Here is a 21,027-nt window from a genome sequence, read left to right as displayed (position 1 = left end):
GCCGAAGCAGCGGGGGGGGGGGAGATGTTCCGATCTGCTGAGGCAGGCAGGGGGGGGGGAGAGAGAGATCTTCTCGGGGCGTGCTTTTTATTTTATAATCATTCCACGTCCCCCATACACAAACTGCCAATGCCGGTACTGAATTTCCCACCTCTGATCACAGCTGGTGGTGGCCTGCATAACATCCCTTTATCTTCCCATTAAGCCCGTGGGGAGGTTAGTCTGAATGAACCAGTTCAGAACTTACTTACTTCCGCCTTTCAAAAACAGTATATTTTCCTTCTTTCCTCGAGATTCCCTGGCAAATCTATTTCTGTCTCCACATATATTTTACTTACAAAACTTCCCTACCAACCCGGCTTCCTGCTCAGACTTTCAATAGTAAACGACAGGAAAGTGCAAAGAACTCCACTCTGTTCTCCTGTCTGGCAGTCCTCTTTCCCCCGTTTGTTTTGGAAACCCAGCAGCCGAGGCTACAATTGGCACTCCACTGATCAGTCCTGTGCTAAAAACCAAAGGAGCAGCACGAAATCTGAAGTATTAAACCCATTTCTGTTATGTTGGCACTCTCGGTAACTCCCTCCCCCATCTGTTTCTGAAAACGCCGCCTTCAAAAATCAGGTGCACGCGAGATAAGGGCGAAAAAGCAGAGGTGGGGTGCTGGTTTGTTTAAGGTCGTCTGACTGCAGCTGTTGTAAAGGAGGAATGCTTTGTCTCCTCAGTGGCATGAAATCCCACTTCAGGCTACTGTACTGAAAGTCTCTGAACCGAGTTTATCCAGCTAGGCAAAAACTTCCAATACCACCTGCAGCCTAGTTTCCCTTCTCCAGGCACAACAATGGCCCAGTGATTTCATTTCTCCCTGCAACTGAAACGGCCTCGTTCTGAGGCAGAAATCAAAGCTCTCCCCGGGTGTTATTAATCCCCGGGAAACAACCCTCTTCGGTCCTTTCGTCTCCATAAACTTCCGCCTTTTTTCTCTAGCTCCCGGTGGGGTTTTTAATATTGATCGAAGGCAAACGGGAATCTCTTGGCCACGGGAAGACTAAGCGGGTTGCTTGAAGTTTCAGCAGCAGCGGCGGGCTTCTCTGGGCCATACCTTTTTTTTTTTAAAGTACCGTAATTACCGGAGTATAAGACCACCCCCCAATTCTGAGACGATTTCCCTGGGTTTAAAAAGTCATCTTATACACCGGAAAATACGGTACCTTCTCGTTCTCCCCTTAGGTATAATAGACCTGAATATATTCAGAAATACTGAATGTTTCCTGAAACCCAATGCTATACCAGTATTGGTACGTAGGAAATTCTGTATTTATTGATGTTTTTTGAGTCTGATATACCTGAAACTGAAAACTACTGATTTTTTTCCTTGCACACCCGTATACCAGACTGAAAATGTTGAAGTTTCCTCAAGAAAACAGAAAGATTCCTAAATTAACAAGGTGTATTCAGTGCTGTTTTACAGCATATTTAAATAGAAGAAATTTTCTTCAAAACCGCCTGCAGGTTCTCCATACCGAAGCCACAGATGTCTGGATAGGGTCTTGTGGTGTTTCCCTATCAAGTGAATAAATTCTGACAACGTAGGGAAGTATGTTAAATTTGCCATGTTTTCCAGATAACTGGACTAAGCTCCATTGTTATTGCTTTGCTCAAGGGATTGAATGCATCAGCGATCCCCTGGCAATTGTTTTTTAAAAAATCAGGTGTAGAACAATACCATGTTCTTGAACATTCGTATTTGCAAGCCGTTTTCTGCAGTGCTGACAGCTACATACATTGTTAGCTAAAACAGATATTTTAAAGAGTTTTTAAAAACCAAGCCAATTTCATACATTATTTTTTTTTCATTTTCCTATAAATGTATTAACAATGCAGAAACCTTGCAGCTGTTTCATCTGACTTCACATAGTACAAGGCTTTCCCAAAGTTACAATACTTAGGGATCCCCCCTCCCCCTAGGATGCACATAGGGAAGTATGGACATATGCAACTGTAAACAGTTGCAGTCATGGTACTCTTAGCTATCTATGGCTTGTTCTTGTAAGAGGTAGTAGATCCTATGCAGAAATATATTTAAGGGTGGAAGGATACAAAAAAATTTGTTGTGTGGAAAAGATCCTGGATCTGTTGAATTTTGTAGAAAAAGCCCAGTGACAGCTAAAGTATCTTTCCCTTTGTGCACTCAGTACTAGCTGATGATTGCAGTGGGTATGCTGATTTGTACTGATGGCAAGACCGTAACCAAGAGTTAGCAGTTACTCCACGCTGTTGATGAGAATAATTATCTCACTTTTTGTAGGTGCCTAAAAGTGGGGGAGGGGGGAGATTATGAACTACTGTTATTACAGTGCTGTAAACTTCAGTTTCAGTTCAGGTTCAGTTCAGAGCCGCGGTGGCTCAAGTGCGTTAAGACGCTGAACTGCAGGCTGCGGAAGGTCGGTAGTTCAGCAGTTCGAGACCCGAGTGTGCCACATGACGGAGTGAGCTCCCGTCTCTAGTTCCAGCTCCTGCCAACCTAGCAGTTCGAAAGCAAGAAATTGCAAGTAGATAAATAGGTACCACTTCAGTGGGAAGGTAACAGCGTTCCATGCACCTCGGTGTTTAGTCATGCCGGCCACATGACTACGGAAGTGTCTTCGGACAGCGCTGGCTCTTCGGCTTTGAAACAGAGATGAGCACCGCAACCCTAGAGTCGGATTCGACTGGCTTTCGAGCAAGGGAACCTTTACCTTTAAACTTCAGTACCACTGTTGTGTTCTGCATTTAACAGAATAGGAGCTGGCCTGCAAAATTCTCTTTGTGAATATCGACACCTGCCTAAGGGCTGAATTACTGCAGATTATGATGGGGTATTCTGTCACTGTCATCTTTGTTTTATGACGGATTAGGTGCTGTTCTGTTTGTCTCCACTTGGTGGCTTGCATGTCATTTTTACTATTTATTTCTTTATTTATTTATCATATGGCAGTTTCCATGTGTGTAGCGTAGCCAGGAGATTCCGTGACTGTCTGGCAGCCAGAAGTTCTCGTTCATACTTACTTCTGTCGTTGTTGCCTGATAAGAGGCAATCTTCCATTCATGAATTATAGCTCCAGAAAGACATTTATGGATACTTATGTGTTCTTTATTTATTAAATTGTTGTCTGTTTTTTCTCCATGTAGCTCAGGGTGGCATGTCACCCTGAGTCGCCCCCCCCCCCCATTTATCCTCACAATAACCTTGTGAGATAAACTAGCCATAAGGATAATAACTGATCCCAGGGTCATCTGGTGAGTTTCATTTCAAATCAGGTCTCCCTTGTCCTTGTCTGACACTGTTTTACTACATTGGGTCGAACTTGTATTCTCGTTGGTTTCAGTCCTCTTGCTCAGAAACTGTTCTAGTGTATTGTTCTTGTGCTGTGTTTTAACTGTAATTATCATAGTTGTTAGAGTCTTTTCACTGCAGAGGTCCTGAGATCTGCATTAAATGTTGTAGCTGAAAGGAATTTACAACCATAAAATCACACTGTGTTGTGTTGACATTTTGTTTCACTAGAACAAGAAAGTTTGCACAGTATGACAGCAACGTGGGAAGAACAATTTATGTTATTAACCATCAATTAATTCGGAGCTTTGCCTGTGTTTTTGGCCATTTTTATGTGCTGTAAGGATTAGCTTTCAACTGATAAGTCTTTGCAGAATTTGGCATGAAAGTAGGGAAATAACAAGAAGAAGGAAATTTTTCTTTAGTAAGTGGAAATAAAGATATATATCACCCCTTTTAGACAATTGGCATGCTAATTATCTCTTGCAGCTTTAGAAAACAGCTTTGGGGATCTCTGTATTCTGCAGCTTGCTGCCTGACAGCAAACATTTAAGCCCACCTATGTTCTTTCAAGCCTGATTTGGATAGCTCAGGTGGGCCTGGTCTCTTGCCTTGAAAACACTGTGGGGTTGCCATAAATCACCTGTGACTTTATGACAAAAAAAAGTTCTTTCAAGCATATATTTATTTATTTATTTACATGGGATTTATATACCGCCCATGACCCCTAATGGGTCTCAGAGCGGTTTATAGTGTACTACAACGTAGTTGGTACCTAACTAGGGCCACAATTCTCTTAGGGGAGGGGATATCCTACCAGCACCCTTTTTGCGGCATATTCCTTCTTCTCCGGCGGGTTCGTTGTTATTTTTCCAACGATCCGGATGGCTGACGACCAGACTCGAGCAGGCTTCTTGATTTTTACTCCTTCGGAGCGCCGCCGCTTCTCGGACGCAGCTTCCAGCCAATGTCCCAACGGCTCCTGCCGTGCTGCGTCCCACGTCACCGCGTTGCTCCGGCTCCAACTCCGCCTCCGCTCGATCCGGCCGCTGCCTCCCTGGATTGTTCTCCGCCGCCATTTTCCTCACTCGCCGCCGCCGTCTCTCTCTCGTCTCTCTTTGCCGCTGCCAACCGCACTCCCAGCATCGAGCCAGGAGGAGGGTGCCCCCTGCCACCTAGGGCAGGTACCCATTCCTCTTGTTGTTATTAGAGCCGCTGGGTAATGACTTTCTCTTTCTATGTTCTTTGCCTTTTATCTTCTCATTGTAAGAGGGACTTGGCTTTTTGTGTTAAATCACGGGGGCATGAAGTACTTAGGAAGTAGGACGTAATGGCATTTTGAGAGATCAGATTTAACCCATGGCAACTATAAAACATTCAACTGTGTGCCAACATATAGAATTTAAAAGAGAAAGCAAAATGGATGGAGGGTATTTATTTATTTATTTATTAGCTGGTACTCCCTGGGCCCTTTTGAAAATCAGAATCCCCGCCCCCCCAGCGTGAAGGTCCAGGAACTGTCTGAATCCTTGTCCTACTCAGTAGAACAAATTTAGAGTCCAGTGGCACCTTTAAGACCAACAAAGGTTTATTCAAAGTATGAGCTTTCGTGTGCTTGCACACGAAAGCTCATACCTTGAATAAACCTTTGTTGGTCTTAAAGGTGCTAGGTAAAGGTTCCCTTGCTCGAAAGCCAGTCGAATCCGACTCTAGGGTTGCGGTGCTCATCTCCGTTTCAAAGCCGAAGAGCCAGCGCTGTCCGAAGACGTTTGCGTGGTCATGTGGCCGGCATGACTAAACACCGAGGCGCACGGAACGCTGTTACCTTCCCACCGAAGTGGTACCTGTTTATCTACTTGCAATGTCTTGCTTTCGAACTGCTAGGTTGGCAGGAGCTGGAACTAGAGACGGGAGCTCACTCCGTCATGCGGCACACTCGGGTCTCGAACTGCTGAACGACCGACCTTCCACAGCCTGCAGTTCAGCGTCTTAACCACTTGAGCCACCGCAGCTCCCTTAAAGGTGCTACTGGACTCTAAATTTGTTCTGCTTCAGACCAACACAGCTGACCATCTGGAACTATCTCCTACTCAGTGTTAGTGGGGACTGGTACAATTTCATATGGGAATTGTAGCGAGGTGGACTAGAGCAGGGGTGACCAACACGTTGCCTGTGAGCACCTTGGTGCCAGCGACACCTTTCCTGGTGCCTGCCAAGCGTTTTTATAGTAGGAGGGGCCAAGTTGGGGCTCTTGCCAGCAGGCCTCCTGACTGGCTATCGGAGATCTGATCAAGCTGTGCGGATTTTCTAAAAATCGCCAAAGCACAAGGATCTTCACTGTTGTGTGTATGCAAGAAAATACTTCAAGCAATATGTGTATTTTAAAAGGCATCTTGAAGCAGAGCTTCCTGGCCTGGAATGCTGAAGAGTTACTATTAGATTACCATATATTGCCAATTGCCATGTCAGATTACACAGGGAAGCCATTGAAATTCATAAACATAAACACAATTTCAACAGGAAAGAAGAGAGTTTAAAAATAAATAGGGCATGGTTTCCTGTCCTGAAAAGCATAAAATGCTCTACATCTTACAACAGCACTAGAGGTAAGATTAGAATTTCAACAGCTAATCCATATGCAAAAGAACCTCCTCAGGAAAGCTCCTCCATTAGCATGTCACAGCCTGGGGAACTCCCACAAGATAATAACTCAGCCCTACCCCACCTTCCTGAGTAGATATAAATTACCTGCCTACCATTTTTGTTCTCACATTGGCACAGAGAGTACTCCATCTTTCTGTGTTATACCTCTGAGCAATGTTCCCTCTAAGCTACGGAGTCTTGTGAGCGACTGGTGTAAAAGTTGTGAGCGAGCGATTTGACAACTGCGTGCATTAGCTTGCTCTGGAGCCCTCCTTCCTGAGCTAAGACAAAAATGTGTGAGCCAGAAGCTAAAAAGCTGTGAGCTAGCTCACACTAACTCAGCTTAGAGGGAACAGTGTCTCTGAGGATGCCAGTCACAGCTGCTGGCGAAACGTCAGGTACCACAGTGCCAAGACCACGGCAATACAGCCCGGAAAATCTACAGCAACTAATAAAGTTACTATTAAGAGTTATGCATAACCTTCTTCCCTGACATTTTGTGGTTAGCTCTGCCTTGTGTGATGGCTGTTTTGTGGTTACACTCACCGCACTGGGTCAGGATTCCAAAGGTGCAGCTTTGGAAAGCTGAGGGACCCCTGAACTGGAGGGAGAAGCTGAGTGGTTAGGCTCAAACGGATCATCTTGTCCAAGGGGGGGGGGATTTCCATGCTGGATCTGTCAAGGGGGGTAGGTTCATCAATAGCTTTTTGCTGTGGTGGAACCTCTATATACAGAGGCAGAATACCAGTTAATGGGGGGCAATAACAAATAATAATAATAATACTTTCCATTTATTAATCACTTTCCCCAGTGGGCTCAAAGCGATGTAAAGGTAAAGGTTCCCTTGCTCGAAAGCCAGTCGAATCCGACTCTAGGGTTGCGGTGCTCATCTCCGTTTCAAAGCCGAAGAGCCAGCGCTGTCCGAAGACGTTTCCGTGGTCATGTGGCCGGCATGACTAAACACCAAGGCGCACAGAACGCTGTTACCTTCCCACTGAAGTGGTACCTATTTATCTACTTGCAATTTCTTGCTTTTGAACTGCTAGGTTGGCAGGAGCTGGAACTAGAGATGGGATCTCACTCCATCATGCGGCACCCGGGTCTCGAACTGCAGAACTACTGACCTTCCACAGCCTGCAGTTCAGCGTCTTAACCACTTGAGCCACCGCAGCTCCATCAAAGCGATGTACAGTTACTCAATATAGACAAGGGTCTAACGTTTGTAGGGGATAGGGAAGACAACATATATCAGTATTATATCAGGTCAGGTCAGTATTATATCAACATATATCAGGTCAGTATTGTCAACTCAGACTGGCAGTGGGTCTCCAAGCTCTCAGGTAGAGATCTTTCACATCCCCTACTGCTTGGTCCTTTTAACTGGAATTGCTGGGGATCCAATCTGGGACCTCCTGCATGCAAAGTAGATGGTCTGTCACTGAGCCATGACCCCTTCTAAGCCCTAAGACCCCTAAGCCAGTTTGGTGTAGTGGTTAAGTGTGCGGACTCTAATCTGGGAGAACGGGGTTTGATTCCCCACTCCTCCACTTGCACCTGCTGATGTGACCTTGGGTCAGCCACAAGCTATGGCACAGCTGTCCTTGAAAAAGAGCAGTCTGTGTCAGAGTTCTCTCAGCCCCACCCACCTCACAGGGTGTCTGTTGTGGGGAGGGGAAGGGAAAGGAGTTTGTAAGCCGCTCTGAGACTCCAAGTGAAGGGCGGGGTATAAATCCAATCTCTTCTTCCTCTCTTCTTCTTCTCTAATGCGTCCTACAATTGAAGAACGGGGAAATGGGCAAATCAGCCGAGGTTTCGTTATTTTGGGTTGCTGGGTATTTTATGAAACACTCTTACAGGCGTTTGCCTCTTGGTTAGCTGCTAGAGAAAACATCCAACTTGAATTTCCACATCCATTTCTCTTCTTTTGGCAGTGAGCCTGACCAAGGATCAAAAGTCCTACTAGGACTGCGGCATGCAGTGAAAACTGAGTGAGGGGCCCCCTTTCTGAAAGTAACCTTCTAACTAAAGCCTGCTAATTGCATGTAACAGGAATGTACACTATCTACCATCCTCCTAATACAGGCAGCGTGCCCACCCGTCGTGTGTTCTTGTGTCCCCAGCCAGGAGAGGGCAAAAGAAGTTTCCCTGTGGCTTTGCTTATATGCATGAGCCACAGTTCATCTGTTGAGAAATAAGGAAATGAAAGCAGTCTCTGGTGTAGTTTATTTGGATTATAGTTTATTTGGATTGGTTCCTGTTTCTGTACCGGGCCCTATTCAAAGCAAGACACTTCAGAAAATCTTCAGGGCAAAAGATGCATCTTGAACAATCTGTATTTTGCCATTCACCTCCCTATTTCTGCATATTTGGAATGTTCTAAGAGGATACGCTTTGCTCTTTACACTGCTGTTATTGAAGGAATACAAATGTATTGAATTTGTATGTGTGTGAGAGAGAGACAGGGTGATGAACTTATGTTTAGGACTGAGAATATGCCACACTAAAATGTTTTTGTTTTGTTTTTTTGCTCCAAAACGACCAGTTTTACTGTATGCAGCATACTCTGCTATGCACCTGTGTGGACGTAGCTATTCTGCCTTGGCTTATCTTGGGGGGGGGGGGCAGCCAGCGGTCTTGCAGGATATTGAATGCCCATGTTCTTATTAGAAATCCTGCTTCTCTTCTGGCAACTGAGATTCAACTTCGGTCTTCTGTACAGTCCCCATTGGGACTGCGGCCAGGCAGGCCTGCTGTGGAGAGATTCATTCCAAAGTGAAAAACTCGCCTAGAGGGCGCCCCTCCCCTCCAGTGTCATTGGGACTTGCGAGCCATTTCTTTTTGCACCTAAAATGGTCACGTGATTGTGGGGGGCACCCTTTCCCCTTCAGTCCCTCTTTTGCCACCATCAGAGAAGGTTCTGTTCAGTCAGCTCCCTTCACAGATCATTTCTCTGCTTCTTTGATCTCCCTGAAAGGGGAAAGCAAAAGAAGAAAACATCCATTGGCAGGTAAAAGTCTTCCTGTTGTACTCTTTAAAAAAAAAAACTAGAGAAAGAAGACCATGTTGTTTTATCTCTTCAGGCCGTTTTGAGGCCAAAGGGCTGCCTTAGCACCCTGCCTCATTCTTCCAAGGGCTCCTTATTTCCCCAGGGGGGTTATGGCACAAAAAGCCCTGTTTAAAAAGTTTGCCAAGTGCAGTACTAGAGTGCCCCATTCTGATGGCGCCTTCTGTGCTTGGTTCAAAAGCATAATGTAGCAGCTTGCTGAAGAATGACAGAGCATCTTGTTTGAAAGCTGTCTTATGGGAGAAGGCTCTGTCTTCTCCCAGTATAGACCTTCTCAGTCCATGCCGTCTGCTGACCTAAATCCAAAACTGGTCCCCATGGCCTCGATTCCATCGGCGACATGTTCCAGACCCACTCAATTATGTTCCCTGTCTCCAACCCCTTCAGTTCCACATAGTGCATCGGAACAACCAGCCAAGAAGAGCAAGACGAAACTGAAGCATAGGGATGGATCTAAGCCAGAATCTTGGTATCACCAACCCTGATTGGTTCCTAAGGATCTTTGGCCTGAATCCGAGGCTCCCCGAAGACTCCATCATTGCATTTGACCTCACCTCCGCCATCAGTCTTTGAAAGAGACATCGTCTGGGATCCAGTTCCATCCATGGACCCTAGAACAGCTTCTATGGATTGAGTCTTCTTCTTCCTCCTCCTCCTCCCCATGCCCTCCTTTCCCGTGGCAGCCATACCCATACTATATGTCCCCAGCTTACCTACAGAACTGGCCTGACTGCCCTGCGCTTTCGCAGTATAGTGAACCAGGACGGTTCCGACCACTGCGTTCTCAGATCTGTCCATCTGCTGCTTTATCCATCCACCCCCACACACACCCAAAGCCACATTCTGAAGTGCCTCCAGTTGACTCTGATGAGGGAGAGGATGAATCAGTGGCCGGTTCCGAACGTAGTTCTGAGATACCATCTGATCCGTCTCATGATGAACAGTTCCACAGGTTGGAGACTCTGTGCCAGTCTCACCAAACAAGGATATGCGCCTCTATGCAGAGCATGGAGATCAATATTACCACCACTGAACAGAAGCCTAAGGGCAGAATCCTCAGGCAGTTTTATTCTGACAACCTGAGCACAGTAGCATTCCCAGTACTGGAAGGTTTCTGGGATATCTACAGAGAGGTGTGGGAAAAGCCTGCTTCGTCCCTTGCTACCTCTAGACACACTGAAAGCCTCTACAAGGTCAGACAAGAGGATTCAGCCTTCCTCTTCACCCACTCACCCCCATCTTCCTTGATAGCTGAAGAGCTACAGACAAGGGGAAGATGATCGTGCCATGCTGCCCCAGAGATGAGGGAAGAAAACTGGACTCTTTAGGCCATTAAACTTACTCCTCATCGGCATTAACATTTAGAATTTAAAACTACCAGAGCCAGTTTGGTGTAGTGGTTATCTGGGAGAACCGGGTTTGATTCCCCACTCCTCCACTTGCACCTGCTGGATGACCTTGGGTCAGTCACAAGCTCTGGCACAGCTGTCCTTGAAAAAGAGCAGTTTGTGTCAGAGCTCTCTCAGCCCCACCCACCTCACAGGGTGTCTGTTGTGGGGAGGGGGAAGGGAAAGGAGTTTGTAAGCCGCTCTGAGACTCCCTTGGGTAGTGAAGGGCGGGGTATAAATCCAATCTCTTCTCTTCTTCTTCTCTTCTAATGGCAACATATCAGCAGAAAATGTATCCCTACTTGGAACTTTCACCAGATGACAAAAAGAATCTACTTAGAGTTCTACAGTCTGAAGCTGTCAGATTATCAAAACAGCAGATCAATGCAGCTCAACACCCTCAGCCATTAGGACTATCGCATCTTCTGTTGTACACCTGCCGTGCTGTGAGTTCTCTTTCCATCTAACTTACGGTGGCTTAGGTAGAACTGAAGGGGAAAGGGTCATGTGACTGTTCTAGGTGCGAAAAGAAACAGTTCGCAATGACTCCGGAAAGGGGGGGGCGCGCCCTCTAGGTGAGTTTTTAGCTTTAGAATAAATCTCTCCATGGCAGGCCTGCCTGGCTACAGTCCCAATGTGTGCCTGCACAGAAGAGAACTTGATGAAAAATGGTTACAGGTAAGTGCAAACCCGTTTTTAACTTTGTGGAATCCACGCACTTCGGAGCTTATCTTCACAATTTAAGGGCTAGAAACAATGGTTGTTGTTTGTTTTTTTAATTTAAATGAAAATAATAAGCATCCCAGAATGCTGAACTTTGCATTTAATGACTATTTATGCTTTTGAAAATAAGAATTAACCTTTTATTCATTCAAACTATGGGTCCATCTCATTCAGTGTTGTCTAGTCTGGCTTCTTGGCGTCAAGGTAGAGAAAAATGTTTCCCCAGCATCTATTCTCTGAGACCCTTTTAGTGGAGATGCCAGAGATTGAACCAGTGACCTTTGTGCATGCAAAGCAGGTGCTCTGCCACTGAGCTGTGGGTCCCGCCCCCCTTGTGCACTGTATGATTGCACAGTAAGATGGGGGGGGGGGTAGTACAGGCTCTTGTGAGAATGAGAATAGCTTCAGTAGCTGTTAATGATAAAAACTGCCAGTGATTTCTAAGATGTATTAATAAAAGGGGGACCACAACTTGGTTCTGTAAGCTTTTGTACTGGCAAGTGTTTTGAACGGGGTGCAAAAACTGGCTGGGGGGAAAAAAGATCAAAAGTGGCTTGTGCTTCCCCTACACATAAGCACTTGTGCATGTAAACGGTTTTTGACACTCACATTACACCCCCTTGACAGTACAGGGAGGCACTGAAGACTGTTTTGGCTTCAGGAGGCTTTGTCACCTCTTCACTGGACTAAATGCCCATTTGTGTTGCAAGAAACTCCGCTTCACTGTCTCTTCCACATGTATGTCATGAATAAGGCCTGGTCGGTGCATGCTGGAGAATGAGGTGGTCGAATGGGTTGCTGCAGTAATGTCTACAGGGGTGTTTAAATGCTCCTCTGTGTGTGCGGGGGGAGAACATCTCAGAAGATAGTAAATTTACACAGCAGAAGGAAAGGTAAGGAACTGGATAGAACCTTTGTGGGCTGACTGTGTTTGCAGTGAGATTTTAATGTCATGCCTTGGACAGTTTTTGTTGCCATAGGCAGATTTTGGTCACATGTAGTCCTAGTCCTAGGTCTGTAATCCTAGTCCTACCATGTTGTTTATTGGAAGTGTTTATTGTGTGACTGAATTGCTTCTCTTTCCTTCTTTTTTTGTAATCCACCTGGAGTCTCAGGTGAGAAAAGCGGGCTGTAAACGAAGCAAATGCATAAATACGTCAAAAATAAGTAATTTACACATTTCTTTGACTGTTTCTTTCAGCGGGCATTAGTTAAACAAAAGGCAGCAAGGGAACTGAGCAATAAAGAAAACTCTGAAACAAGCACTGATCAAGACAATGAGAGCTCTTTAGCCAAAAGTGAGCCAAGAAGAGTTAAAATATTCGATGGAGGGTAAGTATCATTTTACCCAGCCTGGCCCAGTGTCATCAGATCTCAGGAGCTAAGCTGGGTTAGTATTTGGATGGGAGACCTCCAAGGAAGTCCAGGGTCAGTAGTCAGAGGCAGGCAATGGCAAACCGCCTCTGAACACCTCTTACCCTGAAAACCCTATGGGGTCTTCATAAGTCAGCTGTTACTTGACTATATATATATATATATTGTGTGTGTGTGTGAGTATATATATATATATATATATACACCAATGTTCCCTCTAAGCTGTGGAGTCTTGTGAGCAAAAATTCTACTTTGTGAGCTAATGGCATTAAAGTTGTGAGCGAGCAATTGGGTTGCTGCATAAATTAGTTTGCTCCAGAGCTATCTTTCCTGAGCTAAGACAAAAATGTGTGAGCTGGAGGCTAAAAAACTGAGCTAGCTCACACTAACTCGGCTTAGGGGGAACACTGATACACACACATATACGTATATTTATATGTATTTGTGTGTGATTTCCCCCGATCCTCAGCTGAGAATGTTTTCCCGTCATTCCCATTATTCTCTCCCCCCCCCCCCCCCCCCCCCCCAGTGTTTCAGCACAGAATTTCTCAGATTCATGCCACCGGGAACTTCCAGTAGAACATCCCAGTTTCAAACTGAGTTCCATGAGGCTTATTTCCTACCAACTGTCTTCCTCTGTGTATTTATGAGATGAAAGCAGAAGATGATTTACTGCATGGTAGGGACTTAAAGTCATGCCACTAGGTGGCTCAGACTGGCTGGAAAAAATGGCTTTGTAGGCCAAGAGTTATTTGTAGACCATACACACTGCCATTACCCCCGTATTTCTGAGCAGTCATGAAAGGGTGGTAGTAATTAGCTCAGCAATCTTTGTGCTTGAGCCAATTAGTAATTACTCCTATTTCAAAAGCTGCCATATGGAGACATATTGATGACCGTGCTTGAAGTGGCTGTGTGTTTCCACCCAAGTCACACTGAGTAAGTGAAGGGTCCTTAAGCAACAGGCTTTGCGTGCAGATAACATAATTGGGAAAAAATATTAGCAATATGTGAAAGGGATTATTTTCCGCTGTTGTTGGAATTTCCGGTATTACTCTTGCACCAAGAAGTGTATTGTGTAAAGCGCGTTTTGGTTTTTTTTAGGTACAAGTCAAATGAAGAATATGTCTATGTTCGTGGTAGAGGAAGAGGAAAATATATATGTGAAGAGTGTGGAATACGCTGTAAAAAGCCTAGTATGTTGAAGAAGCATATTCGCACGCATACAGATGTCCGCCCGTATCACTGCAACTATTGCAATTTTTCCTTCAAGACTAAAGGTAAATGAGCTCGACATAGCTACCTGTTCTTGGCGAAGGCCAGCCCAAACAATGTATGCTGTTTTGGTTCAGACCAGCATGCCTGTTTGGGACCTTTATCTGCTCTTGGTCAGTGGCTTTCTTTCCAATAAGGAAGAAGGGAGATATGGGAAGCAGAAGTGAATTGATGATGTGCTGCTATTTGTTTATATAATAATTCAGGAGGCAGGGAAATCTCACCCTGGTTGTACTTTCTTTGATAGGATGCATAGAAAAATGGTTCTATATCTGTTTTAGGACATTTTCATCTGCCCTGGCAAACAGTGTCCCCAAAGTATAATCACCACTTTCCAGTTTTATTTGTACAGAAAACAAAGCAAATCCAGGGTGTGAATAAATGCATTTTTGCTGGGGGGTGTGTGTGAGAGGAGCAAAAGCTTCCACTGTGGGTTTTAACAGGTTTTCTTTCCTCTTCTCTGGGCAGAGACCAGGCTGGGAAGGAGGAAATAGTTCCATGGCTTACCAGGCTCCCCTCAGCTACCTCTTAAGAAATGCTAATGGGTCTAGCTAGAGACAATGGGATGGCCAAGCTCCCCCCCCTTCTCCCCCGTTCCTCCTAGCAGGGAACATAGATTTGGAGGACTTTAGGCTAGAAGAGATCAAGGGATAATCTCCAGGAAGAAGCCCCAGGAAATGCTTCTTTGACCCAGCACGACCTGCTCAGTGGGTGAAGAAACAGATACAATAAAACCTCCTTGCAGGAGGGAGAAATGCTCTGTTCCGTGAGTGCTGCGGTCATGAGTGCATGCAGACCTCTCCTCTGGGAAGGCAGCCATTTTTGACCATGTGCTCGCCCAGAGAGCTACAGACAGCTGCAAGGTAACGGTAACGCTGTTGAGATTTATAACAACCTAAGCAAGAAATTGCAAGTAGATAAATAGGTACCGCTTCAGTGGGAAGGTAACAGCGTTCCGTACACCTCGGCGTCTAGTCATGCCGGCCACATGACCACGGAAACGTCTTCGAACAGCCCTGGCTCTTTGGCTTGGAAACGGAGATGAGCATCGCATCCCTAGAGTCGGATTCAACTGGCTTTCGAGCAAGGGAAACCTTTACCTAAGCTGTATGAGCCTGTCCTATTTTAACCTCTGATAGGGTATGTATTTAGAGAGGGACAGAGACTTTGGTTTTTTCCGCTTTCTTTTGTTCCCCTTGCTCAAATCCGGTACTGTGCTAAAAGTATTCTTGTAAACATTTTTTTAAATAAATACTTTATATATTTGGATGCTGGGAGTGGTTCTCTGTACCATATAGACCTCCACTCTCTTGGACATGCTATTTTAAAAGGAGCGCCCGGGGGAAGAGAGGCAGTTGGCAAGCAGCTGTTTCTCCAGGGGTGCGCAAGGCAGTAAACTGTTCCCGTGGTGGCCAGACGCTGGGCAGTGGGAGACACAGTGGCAAGGCCTCAGAGCTTGGAAAGGAAGCTGGGAGTTCTGACCCTCCCAGTGAGCAATTCCTTACAAAGGTCAGGTGGCAGTGGCGTGTTACTGCAGACAGAGGAAGAGAAAAACCTCCCCATGGAGTTGGGAAACCCATAAGAGGGCAAGGTGGAATAGGGCCTGCAGACCACAGCAGGCCCGTTCTGCCACACAGGACATAAAACATTTACCATTGGAGTGCTTTGTTGTCCCAACCAATGTAATGTATTGGGAGTTGGGACAAAAATGTCCCTTGAGCATACATGAACCTGCCTTATACCGAATCAGACCATTGGTCCATCAAGGTCAGTACTGTCTACTCAGACTGGCAGAGGTTCTCCAGGGTCTCAGGCAGAAGTCTTTCACATCACGTACGACCTGGTCTCTTTACCTGGAGGTGCAGGAAATTGAATGTGGGACCTTCTGCATGCAAAGCAGAGGCTCTTCCACCGAGCCACAGCCTCTCCTCTCCTCCTCCTTGATTTTTGCGAAGCAAACCTGATCCAGAAAAGCACTGAAGTGAAGTGTTACAGTTGTCTGTAGGCTGGGCCACACCAGTGGGCTTCATTGGAGAACATTTACCCTCCCCACAGACAGGTGCTAGAGGTAGAAGAATAACCCCAAATGCCCACAAAGATTAATTATGACAGACGTGTTCATTATTTTTCTAGTGTCTTGAGTTAGAAGACATACAAAGAGTATCATGGAAAGCTCCTGCTTCCACAAACATAGATTTTCTTGGGGACAGACTTTGGAACTGAGCTGGGGCTAGTGAAATATATGATTATATAAAGGTTCTTTACACATTTTTCTAAATCTAATTAGCTGCCAGCCAGATTTGTGATACATAAGTGAAATGAAATTTCCACTGCAGTACAATGTGTAATATATCCTAGAGGATTTTTTAAAATCGCCTATTCAAGATTCATTAGTGGAAGAAACAGTTTCTCACCATGTGTTGTGTTCCGTAATTAAGATCACTTTGGCAACAGTAAAATTATTATTTGGAAATAGATTGTTTTAAAGAGGGTACAACATAAGCTACACACTGGCCATTACAGCATGGGTAACCCATGCTACTGAAAATAGTATGACCCTGTGGGTGATTATTTTGTTCACTGAATAAAATATATGCTTTGCCTTTTGATTCAAAAGTGTGTCCCACATGGTCCATTCAGATACTCCAGTTCTGTTGGACCCTACATATTTGTTCTTTTCCACAACTAATAGTGCAATCCTGTGTAGAGTTACTCCAGTCTAAATCCACTTAAATGAATGTGCTTGGGACTGGAGTAACTTTGTACAGGATTACATTGTGGAAGACTGAAAGTTGGCTTTTTTAAAGAAAAGAAATCAACTTTTCTATAGCATTCATTTCTGTAGCACTCATTTTACCTTCAGAGTGTCTAAAAGCATATATGGTTTCTCTGCTGACTTTAAGATGAATAGAAAACAGTGCTCAGTATAAATCCCACAGCATGGTTTAGAGATCTGGGTATGCAAGTCTTCTGAATATAGGCTTGCCGGGAAACCCCCGCCCCAGAGGCCCGTTCCCCGCCACCAGCGGATCGGGCCCCGGGGGGAACCCAACCCCAACATGTGCGTCACCTGGAAGTGACGTGACGTTGTCGGGCATGCTGGGGGCGGGGCCACAGTCATCCGAGGGAAAACTCAATGGGTTTCCCTCGGATGGTCGTCGCCCCGCCCCCAGCATGCCCGGTGTCGTCACGTCACTTCCTGGTGACGTGCGTGCAGTGTGCGTGCGGGCACTCCAGCCGCCAGTGGGGAGTCCCCTGCTGGCGCTATATTTTGACTTGGCAACCCTATCTGAATACCTCTTAGAAACTGTGGGTTGTTTCTGCTGATCTGAACTGTATCCTAGAAGGAAAGACTGTGGGCACATCCTTTGTTTCGGAGATCACTACTAGTCCACTACTTGCTTCAGAGCTTTGCGGAATATTATATACAGAATCTTTTCCATGTAATTCATACCTGTTGGGAACAAGGTATGTGGTGGTCCCCTGTCAGTTTGGTGCCAGTTTGGTGTAGTGGTTAAGTGTGCGGACTCTAATCTGGGAGAACCGGGTTTGATTCCCCACTCCTCCACTTGCAACTGCTGGATGACCTTGGGCAAGCCATAGTTCTGTCACAGCTGTCCTTGACAGATCAGTTCTCTCAGAGCTCACTCAGTCCCACCTACCTCACAGGGTGTCTGTTGTGGGGAGGGGAAGGGAAAGGAATTTGTAAGCCGCTCTGAGACTCCCTTGGATAGTGAAGGGCGGGGTATAAATCCAATCTCTTCTTCTTCTCTTCTCTGTCAAGCAGACCGGCAGCTACAAGGCCAGCAGAGGATGGGCACTTTGCATGGCCCATTCCTTGCTGTTGGAGAAAGGGTGACCCTTTTAAGGCGCAGCCTCTTCCGTATTACAAGTACAGGTAGTTGTCATGCTGACCCACCCAGAGAATGAGTTGATAAACTCTTTTTGCTTGTGGTCCTAGTCCATGGTGATTTGTCATGTGCTCACTTGGGCAGTCTTGGGCAACGTACTGTTTAGCATCAGTTGCCCAGTTTCTCCTCTGAAAATTGGAGTTAAGAAGGACTGGCATAATGGAGGTGATTTTAATGACAGCGGAAAGAAAATCTTGTAATGTTCTGCTTGAAAAACTTCATTATCCCAGGAACATTGTTCATTGATTCATGTCTATCAGTTGACATAACATGTCCTGTACTTTATTTATTGATTTTCTTTAAAACGTTTATTTGTAATATTTTAAAGCCACTTTTTCACCCAACTTAGGGTCCCCAAGGCAGAAAACAATTTTTAAAAATTAAAACAGTTAGGTGGAAAGGCAGCTTTAAAGTGTCAATAACTTGCCAATGTATTTATTGTCCTCCCTTCACTTATAGTCCACCTTTCTCACTGAGACACAAGAAAGATTACAAAATCTGAAACAAATGCAATAAAACATAATACAATAGACAGCACAATAAATTTTACAGACATTGAAACAACAGAGTGTGGGAGCCATCCCAGTCTTATGTTAGCCTGACTCTAAATATTCAACTTATTTAGAAATAACAAGGTGTTTTTTTTGGGGGGGAGGGGGGCTTTGTCAGGATGTCATTCATATCAACATCTGTACATAATTAAATTTTCTTCACGACAGCAGCAATATTTCCATATTTCGTATGACTTTCAATTGCTTCTTACATTATGCAGATACGGCGTAATATAGTAAACTCTGTATTCTATATGATACAAGGAAGCATACATTACTGTACGCTTGGCTCCTGTAATTGTTGAATTATTAGTTATGAGCAATGTAATGAAAATATTTTATAGAAATCGTTTAGGTGGAATAACACAGAAAGCAATATCTGTTGTTCCACGTTCTTGTCTAAATTCTGGCTGAGCTCAATCTTGCTTTCCTTATGTTTGTAGAATAACAAAATTGATGTTGGAACTCTGGGGGGGCAAAAGTCATTTACTGAATTCTAGCACAGTCGTTCGATAACTTCCTGTGAAGCTGCCAGACAAGATATCAAATATATAAAACCATTCAGGGTAGCTATTGTATCCCACAAGAGAAGTGGACGTCTCTGCTGTATCAGTTCTTTGCACATCTTCTTACAGTTCTATTAAATATCCATGAAAATGCGGTATGTTGGCCCAACATGTGGCCTTGGAGATTAGTATGTTGACCATCATAGTTCTTTGAAGCTGTGCATACATGTTGGATCATAAATCAATGCAATTTTTGTTTGCTTTTTTCTTAAGGGAACTTGACAAAACATATGAAGTCCAAGGCACATAGCAAGAAATGTATGGATCTCGGAGTCTCCGTAGGATTAATAGATGACCAGGATGGAGATGAATGCGGTAAAGATTTTAAAAATGTGCTTTGGAGATGCAGTACTTGTCTTTACTTTTGTATCCTTCGTATTTTGCTTGTTCTTCTCAACACATATTTTTTGGCTACTTTAGTGGAATCAACCTGCTTAGATAAGAGTGCGTGTGCATGATGAGATCATAAAGGGGGGGTCTCCTGTTTGGTGTAGTGGTTAAGTGCACGGACTCTAATCTGGGAGAACCGGGTTTGATTCCCCACTCCTCCACTTGCACCTGGCTGGATGACCTTGGGCAAGCCGTAGCTTTGATAAGAGCTGTTCTTGAAAAAGAGCAGTTTCTGTCAAGAGCTCTCTCAGCCCCACCTACCTCACAGGGTTGTCTGTTGTGGGGAGGGGAAGGGAAAGGAGTTTGTAAGCCGCTCTGAGACACCTTTGGGTAGTGAAGGGCGGGATATAAATCTAATCTCCTCCTCCTCCTCTTCTTCTTCTCACACATTTTCCATTGTCCTTTATCTACATAGTTTATTTATTCATTTGTTTAAAACATTTATAAGGCTGCCTTCCTCACAAATTACCATGGACCCAAGGAAAGTTGTAAGAATAAAAACAGTACATAACTATAATTCTGACGATAACAAAATTAAAACCACCACGAGAGAAAAAAAGTTTTAAAAATAAACTTCCCACAGAGAATTGCTATCTGTTGAAGATGCTTCTCCAGCGGCACTTAACACTGCACAAATTGTCAAAAATTTATGGAAGCTATAATGACTCTTGTTCATACTGTTGGCCTGCAGAAGCTGATTATAAACATATGAGTGGCTGTGAACAACAACGGTACACAGTAAAAAGTAGCAAAGAATAACAAAAACAACTGTGAGCTGAATTTCCCGCAAAGTATACACAAAGGAGACTTCATCAAAGTGAAATGTATCTATTGTCTGGAGTAAATCTATCCATATAATCCATCGTAGGAGAATGTAGAAGCCAAAGAATAAATTGTACAAGACGAATATCCAAAACGTCCAACACTTTTCCTAGGTATTTTTTCCAGTGTTTCAGACTTCTGGTCCTTCCTCAGGAACAAAGAACAACTACTGAGCGTCTCATTCCATCTCCTTTTAAGATAATGCTTTTCTGTTACTTCAGCATTGGGCAAGGTCTCCTTAGCTCTCATCTGCACTCCTAAAGGCTGCTTCAGGACCAAAACGTGCCTCCTAAGGATAGATTATATGGATAGATTTACTACAGACAATAGATGCATTTAGGGTTGCCAAGTCCAACTGCAGAAATATCTGAGGACTTTGGGGGTGGAGCCAGGAGACCTTGGGGGTGGAGCCAGAAGACTTTTGTGATGTCACTTCCTGTGATGTCACTTCCAGGTCAAATGGCAAGTGATGTCACTTCCCCTTCCAATGATGTCACTTCCAGTACACTGCACTGTGGCTAATACAGACAGGCAGCCAAAAGCATCCTTTCCCTCCCTCTTGCTTTTTTTTGGGGGGGGGGAGCGAAAGGACCCCCTGAAATGGCTGCCTGCCTGCCCTTTAAAGTGAGCAGCTGACGGTCGGATGCAGGTCACCTGTTAGCGGTATAGACCACAGTCCCTACTCATTTATTCACAGAACTCTGTAAACCATTTTCTACAGGGAAACCCTATTGCCTGTGTAGAAAATCCCTCTTCAATAATTCAGTTTTGCATCATTTGCAGAATCCTGGGAGAGTGGGTGTTTCAAAAATTCATACTTTAGACAATTAGTAAGATCAGGATTATGCAGTTACTACAACACTTTGCTCACCAAACCACCCAAAGAAGGTGCTCCCTCTAAACTGTGGAGTCTTGTGAGTAAAAATTCTACTTGGTGAGCTACTGGGAGATGTACTAAAAGGAAGGACAGGATTGCCCATTGGAAACAATGGGAGACGCTGGAAGAC

General features: G+C 44.8%; 1 protein-coding gene across 1 annotated transcript in view; it reads left to right on the top strand.

Annotated features, from left to right (window-relative positions):
- Positions 1–21,027, top strand: part of HIVEP1 (human immunodeficiency virus type I enhancer binding protein 1) — a 136,188-nt gene that overhangs the window by 96,670 nt on the left and 18,491 nt on the right. The window contains 3 exon segments of the mRNA XM_015413986.1: positions 12,333–12,463; positions 13,610–13,785; positions 19,022–19,123. Of these exon segments, the coding sequence (XP_015269472.1) occupies positions 12,333–12,463; positions 13,610–13,785; positions 19,022–19,123 (409 nt within the window).

Source organism: Gekko japonicus, unplaced genomic scaffold (assembly GCF_001447785.1).
Source record: "Gekko japonicus isolate JY-2015 unplaced genomic scaffold, Gekko_japonicus_V1.1 scaffold2143, whole genome shotgun sequence".
In the NCBI taxonomy this organism is placed as follows: domain Eukaryota; kingdom Metazoa; phylum Chordata; class Lepidosauria; order Squamata; family Gekkonidae; genus Gekko; species Gekko japonicus.
This window is presented reverse-complemented; position numbering and strand designations above follow the sequence as displayed.